General features: G+C 39.3%; 2 protein-coding genes across 5 annotated transcripts in view; one reads left to right on the forward strand and one right to left on the reverse strand.

Moving 5' to 3' along the window:
- Nucleotides 1–22,498, reverse strand: part of LOC134528547 (mitogen-activated protein kinase kinase kinase 4) — an 86,469-nt gene that overhangs the window by 15,889 nt on the left and 48,082 nt on the right. For all 4 annotated transcript variants that reach the window (XM_063362269.1, XM_063362270.1, XM_063362268.1 and 1 more), the window contains one exon: nucleotides 3,707–3,894. In XM_063362269.1, the coding sequence (XP_063218339.1) occupies nucleotides 3,707–3,894 (188 nt within the window). The remainder of the gene's footprint in view (nucleotides 1–3,706; nucleotides 3,895–22,498) is intronic.
- Nucleotides 6,511–21,129, forward strand: LOC134528548 (angiopoietin-related protein 2-like). The gene is made up of 9 exons (XM_063362272.1): nucleotides 6,511–6,723; nucleotides 9,631–9,809; nucleotides 11,061–11,251; nucleotides 12,496–12,649; nucleotides 14,518–14,782; nucleotides 15,577–15,708; nucleotides 18,292–18,424; nucleotides 19,364–19,490; nucleotides 20,469–21,129. The coding sequence occupies exons 1-9, from the start codon at nucleotides 6,526–6,528 to the stop codon at nucleotides 20,770–20,772; spliced, it is 1,683 nt and encodes a 560-aa protein (XP_063218342.1). The 5' UTR covers nucleotides 6,511–6,525; the 3' UTR covers nucleotides 20,773–21,129.

Below are 22,498 nucleotides of genomic sequence, written 5' to 3' on the forward strand. Positions count from 1 at the left end.
AGTTAGTCAACCAACTTAAAACTAAACATACATATTAAAAAAAAAGCACAAAATTTCATGAATTAATGAAGTAGCACTTTACATTTCATTAACAATTAACATTGGGGATATCAGAGACGGTAAGAATGGAGCAGCGAAGGAATTAATTTATGGGGGAAGAGTGCGCCAATGACAACACCCAGCGGCTCACAGTTACATACGCCGTGTTTCCCACCACAGGCAAGTCTCATTAAACGAGCTTCAATGAACCGAGTTTCCGTATTATCCAAGCCTACAAGAACCGCCATTGCCGGCAAACGCTGTTAGAACGTTTACTTGAGGACCTAGAAAGTAATCTAACTGTTTTTCAACGCCTAAAGAACTTCAACCTTAAAGATGACATTTCCTCGGGAATCATGGAGTGACGTGAAAGAATCTAAACAACACTCTGAAGAATTATACCTTCAGGCTAACTGAAAAAACTAGAACTATTTTCTCATTATACCAGTGTTATCCGAGTCTTTGCTCACCCGAGGTGGCCCCTGTCCACACCAATGCTGTTAATCCAGACTTTACTGTAGTTGTGAATGCAACCTGGATCATTTTGGTGCGGGGCAAGTGAATACTCAACATCCGTGGTACTGTGAGGTCCCAATTATTAGGACAAGAATCATCATGATGATCACAATTCTATGTACCTAACAAGGTAACAAATATTACCTATACACCACAAGATGCTAGAAAGTAATGCAATGAAAAAGTGAAAGTGTGCGGACCCCACGTACCCTATTGCACGGTCTCCGAAGCTGCCATACTAGTTATATAGCCCGGCAAGATACTTGTGAACCTGCGCAGACCCCAATTCGTGGCCTGACGCACACTACCGTCACGTGATAGTCGCCAGGGGAAGTGGAGGGGGTCAGTTCCGCGCTTGACTCGGCTGCGTGAGGATTGCGTCAGCGCGTCATGCCGGGACCTGGGTTACACGGTACAACAAGCGAGCCTATCCCATCAACCTCAAACCTTATTCCAGGACGACCCTTGCGAGGACAGGCGCGTGAAATTGTATACAACGTTGCGACGCATCTAAAAGAAAAGAAGTTGCTGTACGGTTTAAAATACAATGTTACTGAAGCATCAAGTGCTGCGACGGGTGTGTCTGAATCAACGGTTAACAGGATTTTGGCTGAGGGGAAAGTAAAAAGTAAAATTGGTCTGAACTTTTCAACACCTACTGGCAAAAAAAAAAAAAAGAACGCAAAAAACTGTTAGAAGTCGACGATTTTACGTGTGGTGCTGTGAGGAGAAAAGTGCATGAATTTTACACTGTCAGGAAAACTGTTTCAACTTTAAATAAATTAAAGACGGCTTTGCGAGATGATGGTGTTTTGGACTGCAGTAAAGAATTTTTGAGAAAACTGTTAAAGAGACTGGGATTCCGTTGGACGAAGTGTCAGTCAAGGAGAAGGATTTTGATTGAGAAGCCTGATATAGCAGCATGGAGGGGGCGTTTCCTACAAGAAATGCGCAAGTTTCGAAGCGATGGTCGTTCAATTGTTTATGTAGATGAAACGTACATCCATGCTACCCACAGCGTTAGTTCTTGTTGGCAATCGTACAATGAGCTGGGTGTTACAGAGCCAATCGGGAAAGGCCAGCGTTTAATAATTGTGAATGCAGGAGGAGAGGAGGGATTTGTACAGAATGCATTGTTGATATTCCGGTCAAAACAAAAAACGGGAGATTATCATAATGACATGAATTTCGAAAACTTTTCGAAATGGGTTACACATAAACTGCTTCCAAATTTGCCTGAAAACTCCGTCATTGTTCTCGACAATGCAAGTTATCACAATGTACAGACAAATAAGAAGCCGACTTCCGCTAACACCAAACAAGTGATTCAAGAGTGGCTAAAAATAAACAACGTAACTTTCTCCTCTGACCTAACAAAAGCCAACCTACTATTACTTGCGAAACAAGTGCCCACTTCCAAAACTTACAAAATTGACGAAATCATTAAAATGAACTCCCACGAAGTAATCAGGCTTCCAGCCTATCATCCGGACCTCAATCCGATTGAGCTAGTGTGGGGATATATTAAAGGAAAAGTGTGCGAAGAAATATCATCCTCACTCGAAGACAAGAAGACATTATGTGAACAGCTGTTTAGTAGCTACTCTAAAGAGCAATGGAAAGAATGCTGCCGGCATGTGGAAAAAATTGAGAATGAATACTGGAATAGTGATAGGTTATTAGATACTGAAATAGATAAGATTATTGTTAATCTTGAAGAATCTACAGACGAAGATTCTTCTAGTGAAACGGAAAAATGCCAGCTTCACATCAGACTCAGATTAGGTAAATAACATACTATAATAACTATCTAACTATTAAAATATTAGGTTCGCATCTTAAAATTATGTATCTATAATCAACACGCGGTTTTGCGTCGAACATTAGTGATGCAAAAAGTAGTGACAAAACGCAAATGTTCTGTATTTTACCTTAAAGAAAATGCTATTTTTACAGAACCCTTAACCAAATGATAATTTGATAACCAAGCCTTCAAAGAAAGAGTAATTTAACACATGCAGCATTTTTGTTTATGATAATATAGTTTTTTCACAGAGAGGTTTTTTATGACTGCAAACAAATAGCGTAACTGTTAGCATACTGATGTTCTGTTAACTTGATTTATTTTTGTAAATATGTATGTGTTTGAATGATTTGGACATGGGTTAACGATGTAGTGTATTTTCCAGTTGTGATTACATGATGCAGTTCATGTGTTATAACCCTTGTGTCGCGTTCGTGTAAGACGGGCTGACACTCCATCGCCTTGATTTGGAGGGGTCGCCACGCCTTCCCCTCCAGACACTGTCGTTGCGCTAAGGGGGGGTAAAGGGGGAGGCAGCCCATGCGCGCAGCGATAAGAGAGACGGTTCAGATTTAACTTTTCCCCCTATAGCAGGGGTGGCGCCTATAGACCTACTAGCATTCGAGAGGGCGAAACTCTATGACATCATAACTACTGGCGACAACATAAAGGAAGCCGGAGAAAAATTGAAGGCGGAAACACTGAAAGAATGGGAAGACAGATGGAAGATCTGCGACAAAGGGCAGATGGACAGCTCGCCTGATTCCGAACATCGAAACCTGGATCGACCGAAATCACGGCGAGACAGATTTCTTCCTGGCTCAACTGTTGACAGGCCACGGCTCATCCAACGCATACCTGCACAAATTGGGCCTACACCGCACTCCGATGTGCATGTACTGCCCGGACAAAACCGATGATGCTGAGCACACGTTTTTCAAGTGTGAACGATGGAGGAACCACAGGGCAAACACCGAAGCAACAATAGGCGAGACTCTCAATCCTGAGAGCCTGGTGAACCTTGTGGTACAAAGAGAAGAAAACTGGAATGAAATCGCTGCCTGCGTGCGGTGCATTCTCAAGGAAAAAAATATCAGAGAGAGAGAGAGAGAGACCAGTGAAACGTGAGCGGACGTCGTTTGACGCAACACGGACCGGGTTGAAGTAATGCTAGCGCGGTTCCGGCCCAGTCTCCCCCACAATAACTACGGGGGAAGTGGAGAAGAGGGTTTTTAGTGGGTGGAAATCCCACACTACCGACCAACATGTATCACGGTGGTGTCTTTGAAAGATTTTCCCTCCTCTTTAAAAAAAAAAAAAAAAAAACCAACAACACCAACGACCTACCCTGTGTATCTCCACGCCGTAGTAGCGCACCAGGTGGTTGTGCTGGATGCTCTCGAAGATCCTCAGCTCCTCGGTGGCATGTCGGACCGCGTGGTGGTCGTTGGGCTGCAGTTGCACCTCCTTCATGGCCATCAGCTCGCCCGTCTTGTTGTTCACCGCCGTGTACACCTTGCCGAACCGGCCCTGGCCTGCGACAACCATCATCCCTCACCCCTCATCCCTCGTGCACGCAAACCCCTCCGAGGAAACTAACACAACAGTTACATGCAGCGACATTTCACATAATGTACGTAACAAAGTCACACATGAAAAAAATTTTTTTTTGACGTGATGACGTCTTATAAATCGATGAACGCCGGCTGCACGCACGGAAAATTGTCGCGTTACGCCCGAGCCGAGCGTGCGAGAACCGGCCGACCACCGTGCGAGGAAAATCCTTCTATAACATCAAACAGGTTTAAGGCGGGGCTTTTTTTTAACTTATTGTTCGTGATTATATCCAAACAAATTATTTAAATTAAATTTGCAAAAAAAAAACTGTAAATAATATTTTTGAAAATTAAAAAGAATGCAATTTTTTCATCAATGCTTTCTTATGACGCTATCACGTAAAATTATCGTCCGTAAACCGACTTTACAGACAACCCACTTTTTTTAAATGTGTAACTAAATACAGAGAGTACATAAACACATATAAAAGAGAGTGCAAAGCTGTCAACAAAAAAATATAACATTAATTTAGGAACAAAAATTTAACTTAAAAGGAAAAGAATACTTATTAGGAAAATATTTGCATGGAGTGTAGCTCTTTGTAGAAGTTGAACATGGATCACTGTAAAATAATCTAAGGTTTAAAAACATTACGATCAAGACAAATGCTGAACATTCAGCAGTAGGATAACAAATTAAAATTTACTAAAATAATACTGTAGAGGGCAGTACCTGGTTAATGGTTACGTGTAACAAAATATTATGATTGATTAAACACATTTTAGGTCTCTTAATGTGAATGTTTAAGAACAGAGTACAAGTTGCTGAAACATGTTTTAGTTTAATGTAGGAGGTGGAAAAAATTTGCGGATTCAATGATCTGTAGGAGTCTGCACGGATCTATGGATACTGTGTGGCCCGCGGTTCCGTACCTCTTTCTACAGGCTCAGAGTCCCCCAAAAAAACTGAGAAGCAATTACAAAAACAGTGCAAAGATATACATATAAATTTTTGAGTTTTGGACTGTCATGAAAACAAAAAATGGATAATTCCGACTTCTTCCTATATCTCATCACTTATTCTGTACAGGAAAAGTTAACTTTATTAAATGGCTTACAATTGAACATACAAACTTACAACAAACAAACATTAACTAATTCTATAAAATAAAATAGAAACCTAAATTATGTAAACAGCATGACCAATTAATGTCAGACACAGTGGAGAAAGATGTGAAAATGAAAAATTGTTTTTACATGACATTATGATCAATGGTAAATATTACGGGGGGGGAAAAAATTATTTTATGCGTGGTTACCAGCACACGGAGTAGAGCCAGCTGCCTCCCAAAAATAATTCCATGAGACGGTCTTACAAAAAACCAACGCAGCATGCAGAAAAAAACATAGCAGCTGTCACTTGTCCTTGCACGGCACACAGCGCGACCGCACCAAACACTTCACAGCACAAACAACACACAGACTTAACCCGAGCTACCTACCGACATATTTACTATCCAAACTATACATCAAGATGACTTAACAGTCATTCACGTAAATATACTAACCTCTCTGTAGAAATAATTGTTACTGGTATTTTATACTTAACAAATTTTTAACACAGACTTCAATTTTTTTTTCTTAGTGGAACCAATCAGAAATTTCTTGTATTAACATTTTGAAGAAGAGGATGCGATGTCTCCGCTGTGTCACCCGCTTAAATAAATTTTTGTTTAAATATATATGTTTGCCATTAAAGAGACTCATGAGGGCTAATTCAAAAGTCTGTATTTTGCCGTATGTTTTGACAGTAAAGATTATTGCAGTTGTTCTTAAATTTTCCAATAATAAAATACATATAATAAGCATCTATAAGCAGAGGAAACTAATTTTTGATACATTCTAAAATTATATTAATTATTCTAATATTACACATGTATTTGCAGCTTGTAACATGTTTCCTGCAACTTGAAAACTGTAGAAAAATTAATTTCATGACAATTTACATGACATAAATTCAATTTTTTGCATTATAGCATACAACCTCATTATTAACTTAATCTGCATTAAAATTAGCTTTTGTGCCTACGTACAGCAAAATATGAAAAACCTCAGAAACTCAGTGGTATTAAAATCGTAATATATATATATATATATATATATATATATATATATATATATATATATATATATATATATATATATATATATATATATATATATATATATATATATATATATATATATATACTGGAAAAAAAAATTTTAATTTTTACTCCAGGTTTTGAGAAGTATATTTGTTGAGGGGGAAGGTGTCTAGAGAAATAAGATTAATCAAGAGTGACGAATGAAACAATCAAGAATCTTTTGTAGCATTTGTTCCGAAATGCAACTGCGCATTGGCCGTCCTCGCAAAATGAAATGAAGGAGAGCCAGTCGGAGAGTGGCAGAACGTACTGCCGCAAGCTAATGGCCTGTCAGAGTCAACCGGCACAAACACATGTTTGGGGGGGGGAAAGGAAAAACTCTGGTTGGACAGCCCTGGGCTCGCACATGGCCGGGACAAAAACCGGAGGGCGGGGAGCGCGTCGAGGCAGTGTCGCCGCGGACATGGCGGGAGCGAGGGCGCTGCTGAGGCTGTGCCTGCTGGGAGGCGTGCTGCTGGCGTGCAGCGCTGGCACGGACCCCCAGCCCTCCCCCGGGCCGTGGCTGGCCCCCCGGACGGGCCCCGCCCCTCAGCAGACACGCTCCGGCCGGCGGGGCGGGCGGCCCCGTGGTCAGCCGGGCGGTGGCGACGCCAGCAGTGCGGTGAGGGACAACAGACCACGTTATCTTTGAAAGATTTGTGCAATGGGAGTGCATGACTTGATGTAAGTTTTTGGACATACGCCATTGCCAAGAACTTTTTCTGTTGAAGAAAAACTAAAAAATAGAAAATAATTCGCACCTGTGTTTTCGTACCGTGTGCGTCTCTGCCTGAGGACGGGAGCAGATAGCAGTTCCCGAAACGTCGCTTGTTTCTGTTTTGGTAAAACTATAGTGTTCGTTTCGTCTTTTCGTTTTGTCGTGTTTTTGTTTCGTTTCAACCGTTGTGCTGAATTTTTTTGGTTCAACATTTCTGTGTCGTCATCATTTGTGTTTTTTTTTTTTTTTCCTTTCTCTTAGTACATTTTTCTTTGACTTTCTTTGTTTGTTGACCATATTCCTGTTACGGAATATTTTGTGGTGTTTATATCTTTGTTGACAACAGCAATTTTTTGCTTAATTTTGTGTTTTTTTTTGTCTTTTTTTGGGTATTCTTGTTTATTTCTTTCTTTATTTTCTATTTTTTAGTTTTTCTTCAACAGAAAAGGTTTTTGTAATGGCGTATGTCCAAAAACTTACATCAAGTCACCTTAGACCACGTCCACTGTCGCCAGCTTCTCAACGTTACATTTCATTCCTTCAAGCTGTCAACTTTTAATACATTTTCAAAATAAAGATTGCAGGCTTTCACGGCCGTTGCCTGCATCTTCTCGGCCTCTGGGTGCAGGCCGTGTCAGGTGACTTGTCTTGCGACGTTTCGGCAGTCAACAGGTGGACCAAGTCTGACTTGACTGTCTTCGAGTCGGACTTGAGTCTACCCGATGATGGCAGCTGCGATGGCTGCCGAAACGCCGCGAGACGATTTACCTGACACGGCCTACACCCAGATGCCACGAAAATATTTTTTTTTAAATTTTCTACGTATTTTTAAATTTTTCTAAGACCATAAGCTGGTATCTTTTGACAGTGTAGTTACAGTTGTATACATTCTGAAAGAAAAATCATCAATTCTAATTACCAATTATTATTTCACGGGAGAAACTATTTGTTGCAGCTGGTCAATAATAATAACAAGGCGTACCATTTATTGATTGCTATTAAAACATAAAAGGGTATAACAAAAAAAAAAGCTGAAACCATAATGGAGTCTTCCTGTTAAATTTCCTAATAAGTAAGAATTAAATATTATCTTACGATGCTATTGACAAAAGACAACAAGAAAATGTATGGATTTTCAAAATTTTCATTATAAATTTTTTCTTTACAAAATGTGAAGGCTTCCATGAGCTTCATAGGAAAGTGTCAACAGGTGAAGTACTTTCACGAGAACCTTCAACCGCATGTAACACAATCCTTAAAAATTAATAAAATAATATGAGCTGAGTATACAGTGTTCAAAAGGGTAAACCACTTAATTATAGCCAAGGATAGATGCAAAGGTTAAATTAGCAAGTATTTAAATTAACTCATCTCGTTTAATCATGGGCAAAAGCCTCATGTAAATCCTCATACAATTACACCATTCTTTCACATATAAATAATACTGATTAATTAGCAAGAAAAGCACTAGTACAAATGTCACGGCAAAATACGTGAACGTATTTTTATATTACAAATACATTAGTATTTACTTTAGACAGATAGTATTGGATAGTATTGGATAGTAAAGAATACTTTATAGTTAAATTAACGTTAACACACAGCGACCAAGAATGTCGTTAGCACAGACTAATGCCTCATTAGACAATACAAAACCCGTAAATGGACATGCAGGCGACCGCGGCCTAACCTACACTAGGCAGTATGAAACTTACTTTAAAGCATGACATTAAAAGAAAACCCACCAAATGTAACAAATTAACACATTACATACATTACGTAAAAGCGAAAGACAAGTCCTAATGAAGAGTGAAGACATGACGGGGAGAAACGTCAGACAAACTACACGTAGCAAAGAGAGCAATTAATCAAAAAAAACGAATAGGGTAAAAATGCCAAATGGAATTTAGAAGGTGACGGCCGAATAAACAATTTAGAGTTTAGCTATTACCAGTTACATGACTGTAAGGGTCACCACCTTACAAACACTTACGTGCAGTCTCCCCGCTGTCACACTCTCTCTACAATCAACTATCTGACCTACATGCTTAATTCAGTGCGAAACCAGCACCGACTGGTTATCACGATCTATCTACATGAGAGCTAACGAACAAGAAGAGCCTTCAAGGCAATACACACAGTTTTAAGTAAAACAGAGGGCGCCACGCGCATGCGCGGACACCTCAAGAGGGGAAGTCAAACACAGAACTAGACGCAGGGAGGGGGGGAAAAGGAGGAAGGGAAGGAGTGCCAAAGCCCGCCGCGCGGCGCGAAGTTCAATCACAGCGCACCGACCACTTCAAATGTAATATTTTTAGCACACAAAAAATAATTTTCATTATATATTATAGAGTTAAGTCTAAAACTTTGATGCTCCATGCTTATATCTGGCAACAGAGAACACTTAACAAAGACAATGCTAATAGCAGATATCGTGCATTAGAAAGAGAGAGAGAGAGTAAATGTCCATAAAATCCGCACTGCAAACTAATGACGAGACATGCTATACTAAATGTACCTGAAGGTAACTGGTGCCTACAGGCATATCTACCTGGATCACTGTTGGAACGAATGTGTGGAGGAAATACCACACTTCCGGATTCAAACAAACCTGAACCGTCACTGGGTGAATGGTTTTTACTCTAGAAATATTTATAAAAATGTATGACCTACATCACAGTCTACAAAATTACTACAGCTCAAACTAAACTTTAAAATTTCATGTGTAATTTAATAATGCTGAGAATGACACAAAAAGAGGTTCCTTGTCTAACAGCAATAACTTTCCAACTGATTTCCATGTGATTGCAGTCACCGGAGAATGAGACTGCGAGGGCGTCGTCTCCGCGCTCGGAGGCAGAGCAAGAGCAAGAGGAAGACAACACGGCTCAACAGGTGATCCTGATGCTTCAACGGCTCAACGACCGCCTCACCGCGCTGCAGGCGTTGGACGAACAACAGATACGGAAGCTTGAATCCATAGACTACAGGTAACAACTACACTTCCGACAGTCATTCCTGCAGTCTGGTCTGGTATTCAAGTTTTTGGTGGATACAACACCACAGTAGAACAAAAAAAATAATTAGAAACTTTATTATTTTCAAAGTACTCATCTTTTGTCAAATACTATATATTATTTTGGTATGGCAAATCCAATTTAACCTTCTTTTTTAGTTCAAAACAATTTTCTAACTACGTAATGTGGTTACATTTAACGTATCTCCTGAACAATAATGGATACAAAAAATAATTTTAAAATGTTCAGATAACTGTCAAATTGTGAACCTGTAATTTTTCCACACAGACATACGTATGCGAATTCAATCCTCCCTTATTTTATTGAGCCGATCTCACAAAATGTTCGTCACTCTAAATACCGATTACGTGTGTGTGCAATTTATGCATGATTCTTTTGAACCTGTGCATGATTCGTACAACTTCCAGCACAAACATTATTGTAACATTTCTCAAAAACATAATGTTTGATGAAGTAGATGAATGGGTTTCAGGGGTCATTAGAGGTGATGAATGAATGGAGGGGAGGGAGAAAACGCGAGTTGACTGCGACGTGCGCCACATGTCCGGGTTCGATCCTGGAAGGGGCAGTGCTAGGACCCCTCAACCCCGGCGGCCGGCGGGCCGACAATCACACGCATCCTGCGATACACGGCACGGCAAGCTTCGTGGGCACTCCTGCAGGGAAAACCTGTGTGGCTACCAACACAACATTCTTCGTTAAAACTCCGACCACTCATTACATTCCGACGGTACATCACGTATTCTTCGAGTGTGAAAACACATTTCGGACGGTACGCACACATCGCACTGGCGCTATGTTACATACCATGTGTGTAACGGTTTGTGGTGTGAAACTAATAAGATTTTAGCAATGTATGTAATATAACTACAATAATTTTAAAATAATGTGAAATTTCAGTGGCACAATCTTTGTTCTAACATAGCTGGGACTATTAACGAGCCAAACATATTTACAACGCAGTTTATCGTAAACAATATTTCAGGTTAGGAACTGTTACGGTTGTTATTTTTTTTCCATTGTTTCATGTTTGCTATTGCCACATTGAAGACACAAATATATTTTATTCCAATTTTAAATTAAATGATTATCAGAAAAATCACTAATATTTTAAATGACCGAAATAAAAATGTATATTTGATATCCGAGTCAAACAAGTGGCCGAGGATGGAACAGCTGATTGAACGCGGGCGTGCCGTGCAGGCTCACGAAGCTGGAGGTGCAGACGCAGGAGAAGCACGAGGCGGTACGCACGGAGCTGCGCGAGGTGACGCGGCGCGTGCAGCAGCTCGACTGGCAGAGCAGCAAGATGGAGGGGGCGGTGGAGGGCGTCCGGTCCGACATGGCGGGCCTCAAGCACGGCCAGGACCTGCTGCGTGGCATGCACGGCACTGGTGGGTCTGCCCCATCCCTCCGGCCCCTCCGTCCCCCCGTCCCTCCGTTCCCTCGTCCTTCCGGCCCTCCGGCCGTTGCCAGCTTCCAACCTTCCCCCCCCATCAGTGGTCGGAAAACCACTCCTCACTTTATTCTAATTCCACCGGAGTGGAAACCTCCCAGTACAGAAGAATGTGTACATTTAATTTCAGTGCGCTTACGGCCTGGTCTCACACGCCTTGTTGATTTTTTCAATTCTCTCGTCATTACTATTATTTCAAGGCTATTTCTGAAATTTCAACACGATACCTCTCTTGTTTTCTGTCACAATATTTCCAAAATGTACTCACTTACTGTAATACAGTGGGTGTAATAAGTGGTGCAATTAGGAACACTTGCGCAACATTTTACACCTATTTAATTACACTTGATGAATGTTAAGTTGAAAATATTAGTGACAGAGTAACAAAATACGAGGGAGGAATCAAGTTGAAGTTTCAGAAATAGCCCAGTAATGATGAGAGAATTAAAAATCCAAAATGTCGTTTGATACCAAGCCTTGCTGGTCCATCCAAGCTAAGCAAGGTAATGTGCATATATATATATATATATATATATATATATATATATATATATATATATATATATATATATATATATATATATATATATGTATATGTATGTGTGTGTGTGTGTGTGTATGTATGTATGTGTGCGTGTGTGTATGTATGTATGTGTGTGTATATATACATATATTCACTGCCACCACAAAAAAAAAAACCTTTGCATGTGATATTTGGAAATAAAACGTAGTTTGCTACCGCAATGTGGGGTTGAAGTGTTCGTCGAAGTCTAGGGCACCACCACATGTATGACGGGCATGTGGACCCGGCTGCTCTGTTCCCAGGGCCGTGACGTAGCCCGTGTGTGGCGAGGCCCGTCTCCCCCTGTAGCACTGACAGGTGCGTGAAGCTCCTTCCTCTCGCAGCGCTCGCGACTCACTGCCCGTTCGTCCTCGCTCGGCAACTCTCGGGAGTGGAGCACTGACGTCACACTGGCGGGCGGTGGTGGAAGGAGGGGGGGAGGTGGTGGCACATCGGGCTCAGAAGGGCGCAGCCCGGGACCATGTTAAGTTTGATTGTTAATTCTGACTTGAATTTAATAACACTGCCTCGTTCACATTACTAACAGATGATACAATGTGATGTTGACTGGGAACTGGCGTACGACAGCAGGGTGCGGGAGAGCGCGTGTGTTGCGACAGATGCGAGGACCCCCACCCTGGCCCAGGAGGAGACACACAGCAAGCTGCAGATGCTGGCCGTGTCCATCTACAGCGTGCGCGGGGCGCTGGGCGTCATGCAGGAAGACATCGCCGCCGTCAAGAAGAACGTCAGCGTCCTTACCAACACAACCCAGTGAGTCGCACCCTTGCATACGTTGTCGACACACGCCCTTGCTAGTTTGCACTCTGTATGTCGGAGAGAACCACAAAGACAAAGAAAATCGAGTACAAAAACAAGTAAAAAAAAGCCAAAATTAGCTGATGTCGAAAGTTAAATGTAAAGACAACACTGAGAATTCTTTCGAAGGAATTAGAACAATGTCACTGCACAGACAAACACAGTTGGGCTGATGTTGAAAAGGTTGCAAAAATAAAAGTAAATAAAGGCAAACTAAAACTTTTTGGATAACACAGTGACAGAGGAATTCAACGATGATACCAAACAGGTAATATGGACAATACAGCGACATACATGAAAACCCAGCAATGAAATTAAACAGGTATTCCATCAACACGAAGACGAAAGCGCAGATGAACACAGTAAGTAGGCTTACCAAGATAAAACAGTTGCCATCTGTTGAGATCTGTTCCCAACATCAGGTGCAGACAGACATTTGAAATCAGATAATTTTGCATGTTTTCTGTGCGCTTGTGTATTCAATTTTCTTTGTTCTTTGGGTTTTCTCTATGACATACAGTGAAAACTAGCAATGGCATATGCCTAAAATAATGTTTCAAACCCAGTAAGAATCGAGAAATAACACCACTCTGAACTTTACTCACTATCACTTCCTCCAGCCTGAAGCAAGAAATCTAAAACTCATTAAAAAAATTAATATAAATATATTTAACATAAAAAGAGTACAAACAAACATTATTGTAATCTAATTCCAACTATTTATGTACTGAGTACATAAATTTACTGTCCATACACCTGAAACTCCATATGCAGCTGTTCTGAGGTGAAAAAAATATATATATATGTATTAACACTAATGACTGATAATTAATATTAATTTGTTTTGAACTTTTTCAAGTCTGTCACTGTCAGTTTTACTAAGAATGTTCCAAATAATCAAACCATGTTCGCGTTTAGATCTAACTCAAGAAAAATAAAAGACTGAGTATTAAGTCTATATTAGATGCATTATATGTAACAAATTTAATGAGAGCAAGAGTTTGTTCACAGAGGATACAATTGTTTGTGTATGATAATAAAAAATAATTTAGAGTCAAGACTGATAACTAAATAATATAATTTGATTTCCTAATAGGAAGATTTGAGTGTTTATAATCAAACTTGAAAAGATGATATTTGTAGTAAATGTTTTAGTAGAGGTTTTATTGTAGTTAAACTTAACCAGATTTAAATTACACCATCTAACAACTGCCACAATATCACTCTGCAGAAAACGACAGTCGTTAATGGAAGTAATAGTTCTAGAAACTTTAAGATCGTCTGCAAAGAGAACACGAAACAAAAAATTCAGCTCCTTGGTTGCATCGTCTACGAAAATGTTAAAGAGAATGGGGGATACTAATTCCCACCTTGGGGAACACCAGAAGTAGCAACATGTAACATATTCCTAGTATCACCTTCATTTCTGAACGCATGCAAAAACAAATATTAAAATGTAAGTAAAAAGCTACCACTTGTCAATTGCCTAACATTTATATCACTATACGTGCACAATGGCTGTGTAAACTTGCCGTATTCAAACTCTTATCGTTATTTAAATATTTACAATAATTTCTTTAATTGCTGCATAGCCTTTAAGGTTTTAGTGGGGACATAAGGGCTGTCCACTGATTGGATAAACCAAAAATAGTGCATTTGCTATCTTTTAAGTCGGTCCCAAAAATGATCCAAGTCTTAATCATGTGTTATTGGCTTTAATATTTATTATATGATTGCAAAGAGGTAAATTTGATTGTGATTTAACGCATGGAATGCCCTGTTGCTGGAGTGTTTGTGACCGAGGAGATGCGGCTGCCCAATAGCGCCATCAGCTCGCGGAGCAAGGAGCTGCTGACGACACGGCACTTCACGGCCGCCGTGCTGGAGGCGCGGCAGCACACGGCCCTGCCCGTCGCCGCACTGCCCCCCGACGCCCGCCGCCCGCCGGGCGAGCCCCTGCCCCTGGACTGCCTCGCGGTGCGCGAGCTGGGACACAACCGGTCCGGGATCTACAGGGTGCAGCCCCCCGGGGCCTCCCAGCCCTTCTTCGTGTCCTGCGACCTGGAGGTGGCCGGCGGGGGCTGGACCGTGAGTCTGCATTCCACGCCCCTTTACCCTTTCCATCGCAGGACAGACTCCCTTGCTAGGGGCGACCACGTTCGTCGTTACCATGCACATAGCATAGCATGCCCCTTTCCATCGCAGGACAGACTCCCTTGCTGAAGGCGACCACGTCCGCGGCAAAGGTCCCTCGGCTTGGCCGGCATTGGTCGATGCTTCGCGAAGCATCTCGTCTCCCGGCCTCTGATTCCACACACGTGTTCATGGAAATGTTTTTTTAGGAAAGATGGCTGTATGCACGTTAAGACACTCGATTAGGTTTAACATTATTAATTAACGTGTGTTCAGAGAGCTGAAGGATTTCTCCAAACTTCACACCAGCAGGCTTTACTGAAGTCAACCTAGCGGAAGCACAAATGGTTGCTCTCTGCCAATCACAACAAGGGCGCTTGGCAAATAAATTAAATATTCCAAAGCACAAAAAAAATTTTTTTTTTAAATATATTTACTTCCCAAAATAACAACCTTTAAGTAAACTTATTTCCTCATAAAAAACTACATTAGTGATTCCTGAATAGCGTTATCTCATGTGAAGGAAATTATGGGGAAAGAGATAACATGACATCCTGCTAAACTCAGGCACAATCTGCCTAAACAACATGTGTTGGTTTAATTTTCAATACAGCATCAATGTAGGAAAGCATATTTAAAAAAAAATCTGTGTATTTTTATCATTTTCTGATTGAAAAAATTATCCTTTTTTTTTTTTTTTTTAAACTAAAATTTGGTTCCTAAAATTGTAAATATCTTGTACTTCTTAGGTGCTTCAACAACGCAGCGAAGGGACAGTAGACTTTTTCCATGGTTGGCAAGACTACAAACATGGATTCGGTAACATTGGAGGAGAGTTCTGGATTGGCCTAGAAAAGATCCATCTTCTGACCAACTACAAGGTAAAACAGAAAATCTTATCCTCAAAAAATCTTTCATGAACGAAAAACCATTTCATGGAAACATTGAAAAATTAATCGTACTAACATTATTATAAAGACTGAACTAATTTTTTTATAAAGTTTATATAGAATAATTTATTGAGACACTTCATTTTAAAAGTAAGCAAGGAAGCTAATTTAATTATCAAGAAGGAATACATAATTAATGCATTATCAAAATACTGAAGAGACTTTGAAAGCTGGTTTATACAGTAGAACCCCGATTTTGCGAACACGGATTTAACGAAAACAGCGATTTAACGTAAAGGTTTTCAGGAACCATCAAAAAACACCAATTTATTAAAATAATAATATAGATTTCCAAAAAATGAAAGTAAATTGTAATGGAATATTATTAAAAAATACACTCTGTGGTGTCAGTAATAGAATGGAGGTACTTTATATTAATATGTGCCTTTGCATCATCTGTCCAAACACGAAAAAATTTTAAAAAAATGTTCAAATTGCTTAAAAACTCCGGGCGCGGTAACTGAATTGCGTAGGTGTGTGCCATTGCGCGCGCCTGGATAGATAGACTGTCCGCGACACATGACGTCATGAAGGGTTTCTTTGTCCGCATCCCCCTCCCCCTCCTCTATCCCTGGCTTGACTCACCACGTTATCTTCCAAGCACGCCCGCATAGTAACAGTGCTAGCCTATAATCACACGTTTCCAAATATTCCCTTTTCCATCCTCCAGGTTTTTTCAACTTGTGACCATGTCACACCAATACGCCAATATCATTATTCTCTAGAGGTGTAAAAGTAACGAAAAAAAAGCGTACCCGTATGTATTCGTTACTATAACAATTAGTACTCGTTACTATCGTATTGTTACGTTACTCGTTACTTCTGATACCGCATAACATGCTATGTTATGTTGCAGCAACGAATCGAGTCGCATTGCGTACGCGTACAGTATGACGTCGCGTAAATAATAATAATAATAAAAAGAATATAAACAATTAACAATATTTGATAATTAACAGTTTTTGTAAACCAAGAAACAATTAAATCTCATTAGAGCTGCTTTTTCATATTATCTCTTTTAAGATAAGAACAAAAAAACGTGAAAATACGCGATAATAAAAACAAAAACATACATATTTCTAATTTTTAAACAATACTTTCTTACGTTGTTTCTGTTACAATCTCAAAGTTTGTCTACACACACAATACCTTTAATAAACAGTAAAAAACTTTAACGACGAATTTCCAAATTATATTTACTTAATAAACAAACATCGTTCTTTGTAACGCAAATTCATCGAATATACGCGCGCATGCTTAAAACATACGAAAAATGCGAGTAACGAGATGCAGCCGTGTGTAACGTTTCGTTACTCGTTACTAGATGGCGCACCCGTTACTCAGTACCGAATACATACGGTTTGCTACAGCTCTATTATTCTCAGTAAGAGCTTTGTGCACCGTGTTTAGTTTTTGGAATACGTTTTTTATAAGTGCTGTTCGGACTTCGATTTTTTGCTTTTCTTCTTGGATTTTTACTACAGATTGCGATTGGAATTGACTATGCTGCCTGTTGACGACCTGCTTAGCTTTTTTATTGGTACATGACTTTATTTACTAACCATTTCTTTCTGGGGATTGTAAATAATTAATCATTGGTATCAAGACATCAAGATGAACGTAAATTTGAACATGTCAAGGCAGCGAGAAAACTGGTGCGTATACCAATAACCTGGTATTAGAACTGGACAAAACTGGAACACAGGCGGTGGAGCTTTTATTTTTTTCCGCTAAGCTCGCGTCTATTGGCTGGCTGCTGATGGAAGGTCATGTGCGCAGCTCAGCGAACAAAGAGAGCCAGCCGGCGGCTACGCCGTGCCGTAATAGCAGCTGACCGAGTACGATGACCTTTCTCCGCGTACGGCGCGCTATTGACGGTAAATTTCCATCAATTTGAAGCCATTTTTTTTTTAAATTTTTTACTGTGACGCAATGTGTATGTAGCTCGTATTTGTTATAAACGCTGCAGGTTGCGACTGTATTTTAATAAACTTTAACTTATTTCTTACACTTTTCATATTTTTTAACTTTTTTTTTATTTTATGCCTCATTTCTCACGGTTTCTGAAAATCTGTATGTACGACCGAGGTGTGCGTACGAACCGGGGGCCGTACGAGCGAGATCAAAAACGTTGAAGATGGAAAGTTGACAAAGTCTGAGATAGCACGGCAGCACAAGATATCAGCGTCGACCCTGTCTACGATATGGAAACGCAGGGACGCGATTATGAGTGTGAGGGTCATTGAAAATCGGTAAATCAGATTTAACGAAACATTGATTTAGAGTAAACATTTTCGGTAACCATAGCACTTCGTTAAATCGGGGTTCTACTGTAGTTTATTGAGAAACAAGCTTGTAATTGCAGCTTACATAACTTCTGCTGCGAGAAGTAATTTGAAAGTTGAACGCAGTTTCATGATTATGTAGCTCATTCAGACAGTTACACTATTAGGCAACCTGACTACAGGGGAGTGGCTCGTACTGGCTTGTGAGAGATTTCTCCTTGATTCACAGGTGAATGAGCTGCTGATAGAGTTGGAAGACTTCACCCTGGAGAGAGCCAATGCACAATACTCCGCATTTGCGATTGGTGCAGAAGTTGAAGGCTATCCGATATCAGTTCTCGGCAAATACAATGGAACAGCAGGTACAATACCCACCAGCACTCATGCAGTGGTTTGGAAAATATTGCAATTGCAAAATCTACACTTAAGGCAAAAATACATTAAAAACCAAGAAAATTTTTACATTTCAACCAACCACTGAGGACAGTCATCACACAGAATGTCCACAGTACATTTTTTTTCTTTAATCTGTAGCACTTTTACATCTTACATGTTGAAAACACTGAAAATTAATTTTTTCTTTCCAATATAGAAGAAATTAAACTAACCAAACTGTTGAAAAAAGTAAAGTAGGCTACGCACAGTAAAAAAAATATGTCATGGCCTACTTCAAAACATAAGTTAAGTAAATGCAACTAAATGTGGCAGCTTAGAGATGCTGATAGTACTAGTTTGTATATGACTATCACGTTTGTGTAGTGTGTTAATAAGTGAAAAAAAAAAGGGGGAAGTTTACAACAGAAAATATTGAAACATAATTACAGGATTTGTATTCACTGTGAAATATTATTGTTCGCTCAGACAAAAAAAAAAAACTAGCGTAAGAAAAACCGTTTGTTACTTGCTACAGTTGAAAGTAGTAGGTACGGGAAGTAACAAGGTTTGTTTGAGATCACGCATCAGATGGGGCATAGCCAGGAGAGGGGGGGGGGGGGGGGTTTAGGGGTTCAAACCTCCCCCTTAGCACCAAATCTTTAATTAATTTCTAATTCACCACTCAAACAAATTTCATATTAAAATTAATAAAATTTTTACCATTACAATATTTAAATTTAAGTACCGAAAACTGCTAAAATAGCACTATTTTACACCTTAAAATCCAAATTTTCCCGGGGGAGGACGCCCAGACCGGGGGGAGGAGGGGGGGATGCTTCTTAACACCCCCCCATACACAAATCCTGGCTACGCCACTGCGCGTCAGCACGGACTGAACGGGACGAGTGCCTCGCGGCTGGTTCCAGGGGACTCGCTGGTGTACCACGCGGGCATGAAGTTCTCCACCCACGACGTGGACCACGACAACTGGGCGGACGGCAACTGCGCGCAGTCCCACGGAGGGGCCTGGTGGTACAACGGCTGCGACACCAGGTCACTGCTTCTCCGACCACTTCTACCTGGCCTCACGTGTGGGCCTAACAGTCTACATGTCACGTACCGCAATTGTTAAAAATATTTTTAAAAAACTCATTATTAAACCAATTCATCCTCTAATGAGAACACATGCAAACGCAACATGGAAAACTGCTATTGCCACAGAATTGAACACTTAAATTTTTTATTAGACGAGTTTTTGAATGACTTGGACACAACGTATGGATTTACTTTTGACCGATCGCCTATCCTAACCCCACCCCTTTTTTTTTTGAGTGAGATGTGACAGAAATGGTCACTTAAATGACTGACTAATATATATTGCACTTTTACAGTATAATAACTTTTAATAAGCATGTTTAACTATGTATTTGGAAAACATACCAACATAATAATGTAAAACTGAGTTACTAATAGGAGTTGCAAAAAAAAAAAAAAAAATTTTTACATACATTTTGGTACAAACTTCTGCTACACAAATTTTATTTATTAAACTTTACTATTTAAAAGAATTGGTTTTTGTGATACGTGTTAATTTTTGGTGATAAAAATGCTGATTAATCTTGTGATTTTAATTGCATTTTAGTGCTTTATTGTGTACCTATTAACTTTCATTTCGGTGTTATACTATGTTATACCTTATATTGATACACTTTTCGGTGACTTGATGTAAGCTTTTGGACATACGCCATTGCTAAGCACTTTTTATGTTGAAGAAAACTAAAAAATACAAAAAAAAAAAAAAACAAATTAAGCAAAAAATTGCTGTTTAATTTGTGTTTTTTGTCTTTTGGGCATTTTTTTTAGTTTTCTTCTACAGAAAAAGTGCTTAGCAATGGTGCATGTCCAAAAGCTTACATCAAGTCATGCACTCCCATTGCACAAATCTTTCAAAGATAACACTGTTCGGTGTTATTCTCGTTGAGCTGCAGTGCAAGAGAGGTGGCGAGTGGTGACGCAGTGTGGGTCCCGCAGCAACCTGAACGGGAGGTACCTCAACGGGGAGGTGCCGGAGAGCTACGAGTACCAGGGCATGTACTGGTACGACTGGCACGGCCCCAGCTACTCGCTGATGAAGTCCCGCATGCTGGTGCGACCCAGGACGGGCCTGTACACCGGCCGGCACGCCGCGGGGAAGGAGGCTTCCCAGACCAACCACAGCACAAAGGACAAAGGGAAACAGCTCGCCGACAGCGGCGAAGCAGGTTCAACGGAGATTGAAGACAACCCCATGCTCGGACACGTGACGAACGCAGACGACACTCACAACCACGAGTAGTAGTTATGAACAGTTACTGCACTCCATGTTAAGCAATTTTATAAGAACAAAAGGTGTTTTAAACACTACTTTTCAACCTTGACTTTGAATTATTACAAAAATTTTTTTTTGCAGCAGATATTATTACATTAAATTTATAAAATGACATAAGCAAAGTTCTAAACACTGGGAAGAAAATGTTTCTTCTAGCTAACTGTTTCAAAATATGTAAAATAATCATTCTTCTGTTTTAAAACAACAGACACAATACTTAAATAAGTATGATTATGTACGAATTCAAGAGAAGTTAAAATATATTATTTTTAAAAAAAAAGCATACTGAAAAAATACATGTATAAATAAAACTTTTACAATGATCAATTTATCTTTATTTTCTATGGGTGTATTTTTTTTTGTTTAAATACAGCATCAAAACTCGTAACATAACTAAATCCCTGTAAGTTTGGTAGAGACAACTGGGTAAAATGGTAAAAAAGTAACAAATATTTTTTTAAATTGTGTCCAAGAAGTAGACTAACGGTTTGTATCTTCTTGATGTTGAGGAGTTTGCAAACTTCTTTTTCTCAATGAAAATTGTCTGATTTTATGGAAATTACTAAACAATGAATATTTTTTGTTGAATGTTATTTTTAAGGTATGCATCATTTTCATAACTAATCTGAACTAATAACTACCTAATTTTATATCATGTTTAAGAATATTGTTGATTTTTTTTTCAGGGACATACATCGTTTTAATTCAATTTTGAATGCATAATGAATAGAGATGAACAAGTCTGCAAATTTTTGAGAAAAGGGGAGTCAACCCGAACTCAAATTCAGTAATACAGTGAGATCTCATTAGTCATTACACATTATAAAGTACCTCACTTTAAAAAATTTTCTCATTTTAAAATATAATTTTTAGATACCTATCCTATAGGATTTTTTACATTTACAAGCAATTCAGTATAACCAGGGACTAGATTATATGGTTAATTGATATAAAACCAAAATAACACTGCAAAGGTTGTCCATACAATCTATCACACCAAAAAGCTAATTAATACACCATTTAATACCGAAATGTAACTAAAACAATGAAATAATTACAAATTTGACTAAACTTAATTCAAATTACAAAATTTTTATCTTTTGCTACGGTAAATTCATTGAATGAAGTTTATTCAGCAGATTTTGTAACAAAATGTTGAAATTAATGAATAAGAAAAATTTAATATTACATTGTTTGATCTTGCATCTCTTATTAGTAACACTTTTAACATTAGTGACTTTTTTTTTTTTAATAATTCTGTTCTAGACATGTTTTTTTTACTAAAAATTTTATTGTACAAGGGTGTACATCAGTTAAAATATTATTAGTGAAGACCTACCCTTTCATGTGTCTTAATCATAAAGATGTTTTAAATTTTAAATGCTGAAATTACATTGTTTGTTATACACAGGGACCTGAAAAAATGGTGATACTGATAAACTTGATAAGTAACCCAAATTGTTTTGGAACTCAAAACGTGATTACATAATTTTTTCCAGTCTTTTTCACTAATTCCTACTCAAGTAAACGAATGTTACACATGTCCTACTGTGCTGGTGTTTTGTACCTCTTCTCCCCAATACCCAGAGCCATCGCCGTATCGGCACACGCCAGGCCGGGGGCTGGAAGAGCTCAGTTGGAAAACTACACGACTACATGCTGTGTCTAAACTGTGTTACTTACGCCCGTTTTG

The sequence above is a fragment of the Bacillus rossius genome, chromosome 1 (genome assembly GCF_032445375.1).
Source record: "Bacillus rossius redtenbacheri isolate Brsri chromosome 1, Brsri_v3, whole genome shotgun sequence".
Classification (NCBI taxonomy): domain Eukaryota; kingdom Metazoa; phylum Arthropoda; class Insecta; order Phasmatodea; family Bacillidae; genus Bacillus; species Bacillus rossius.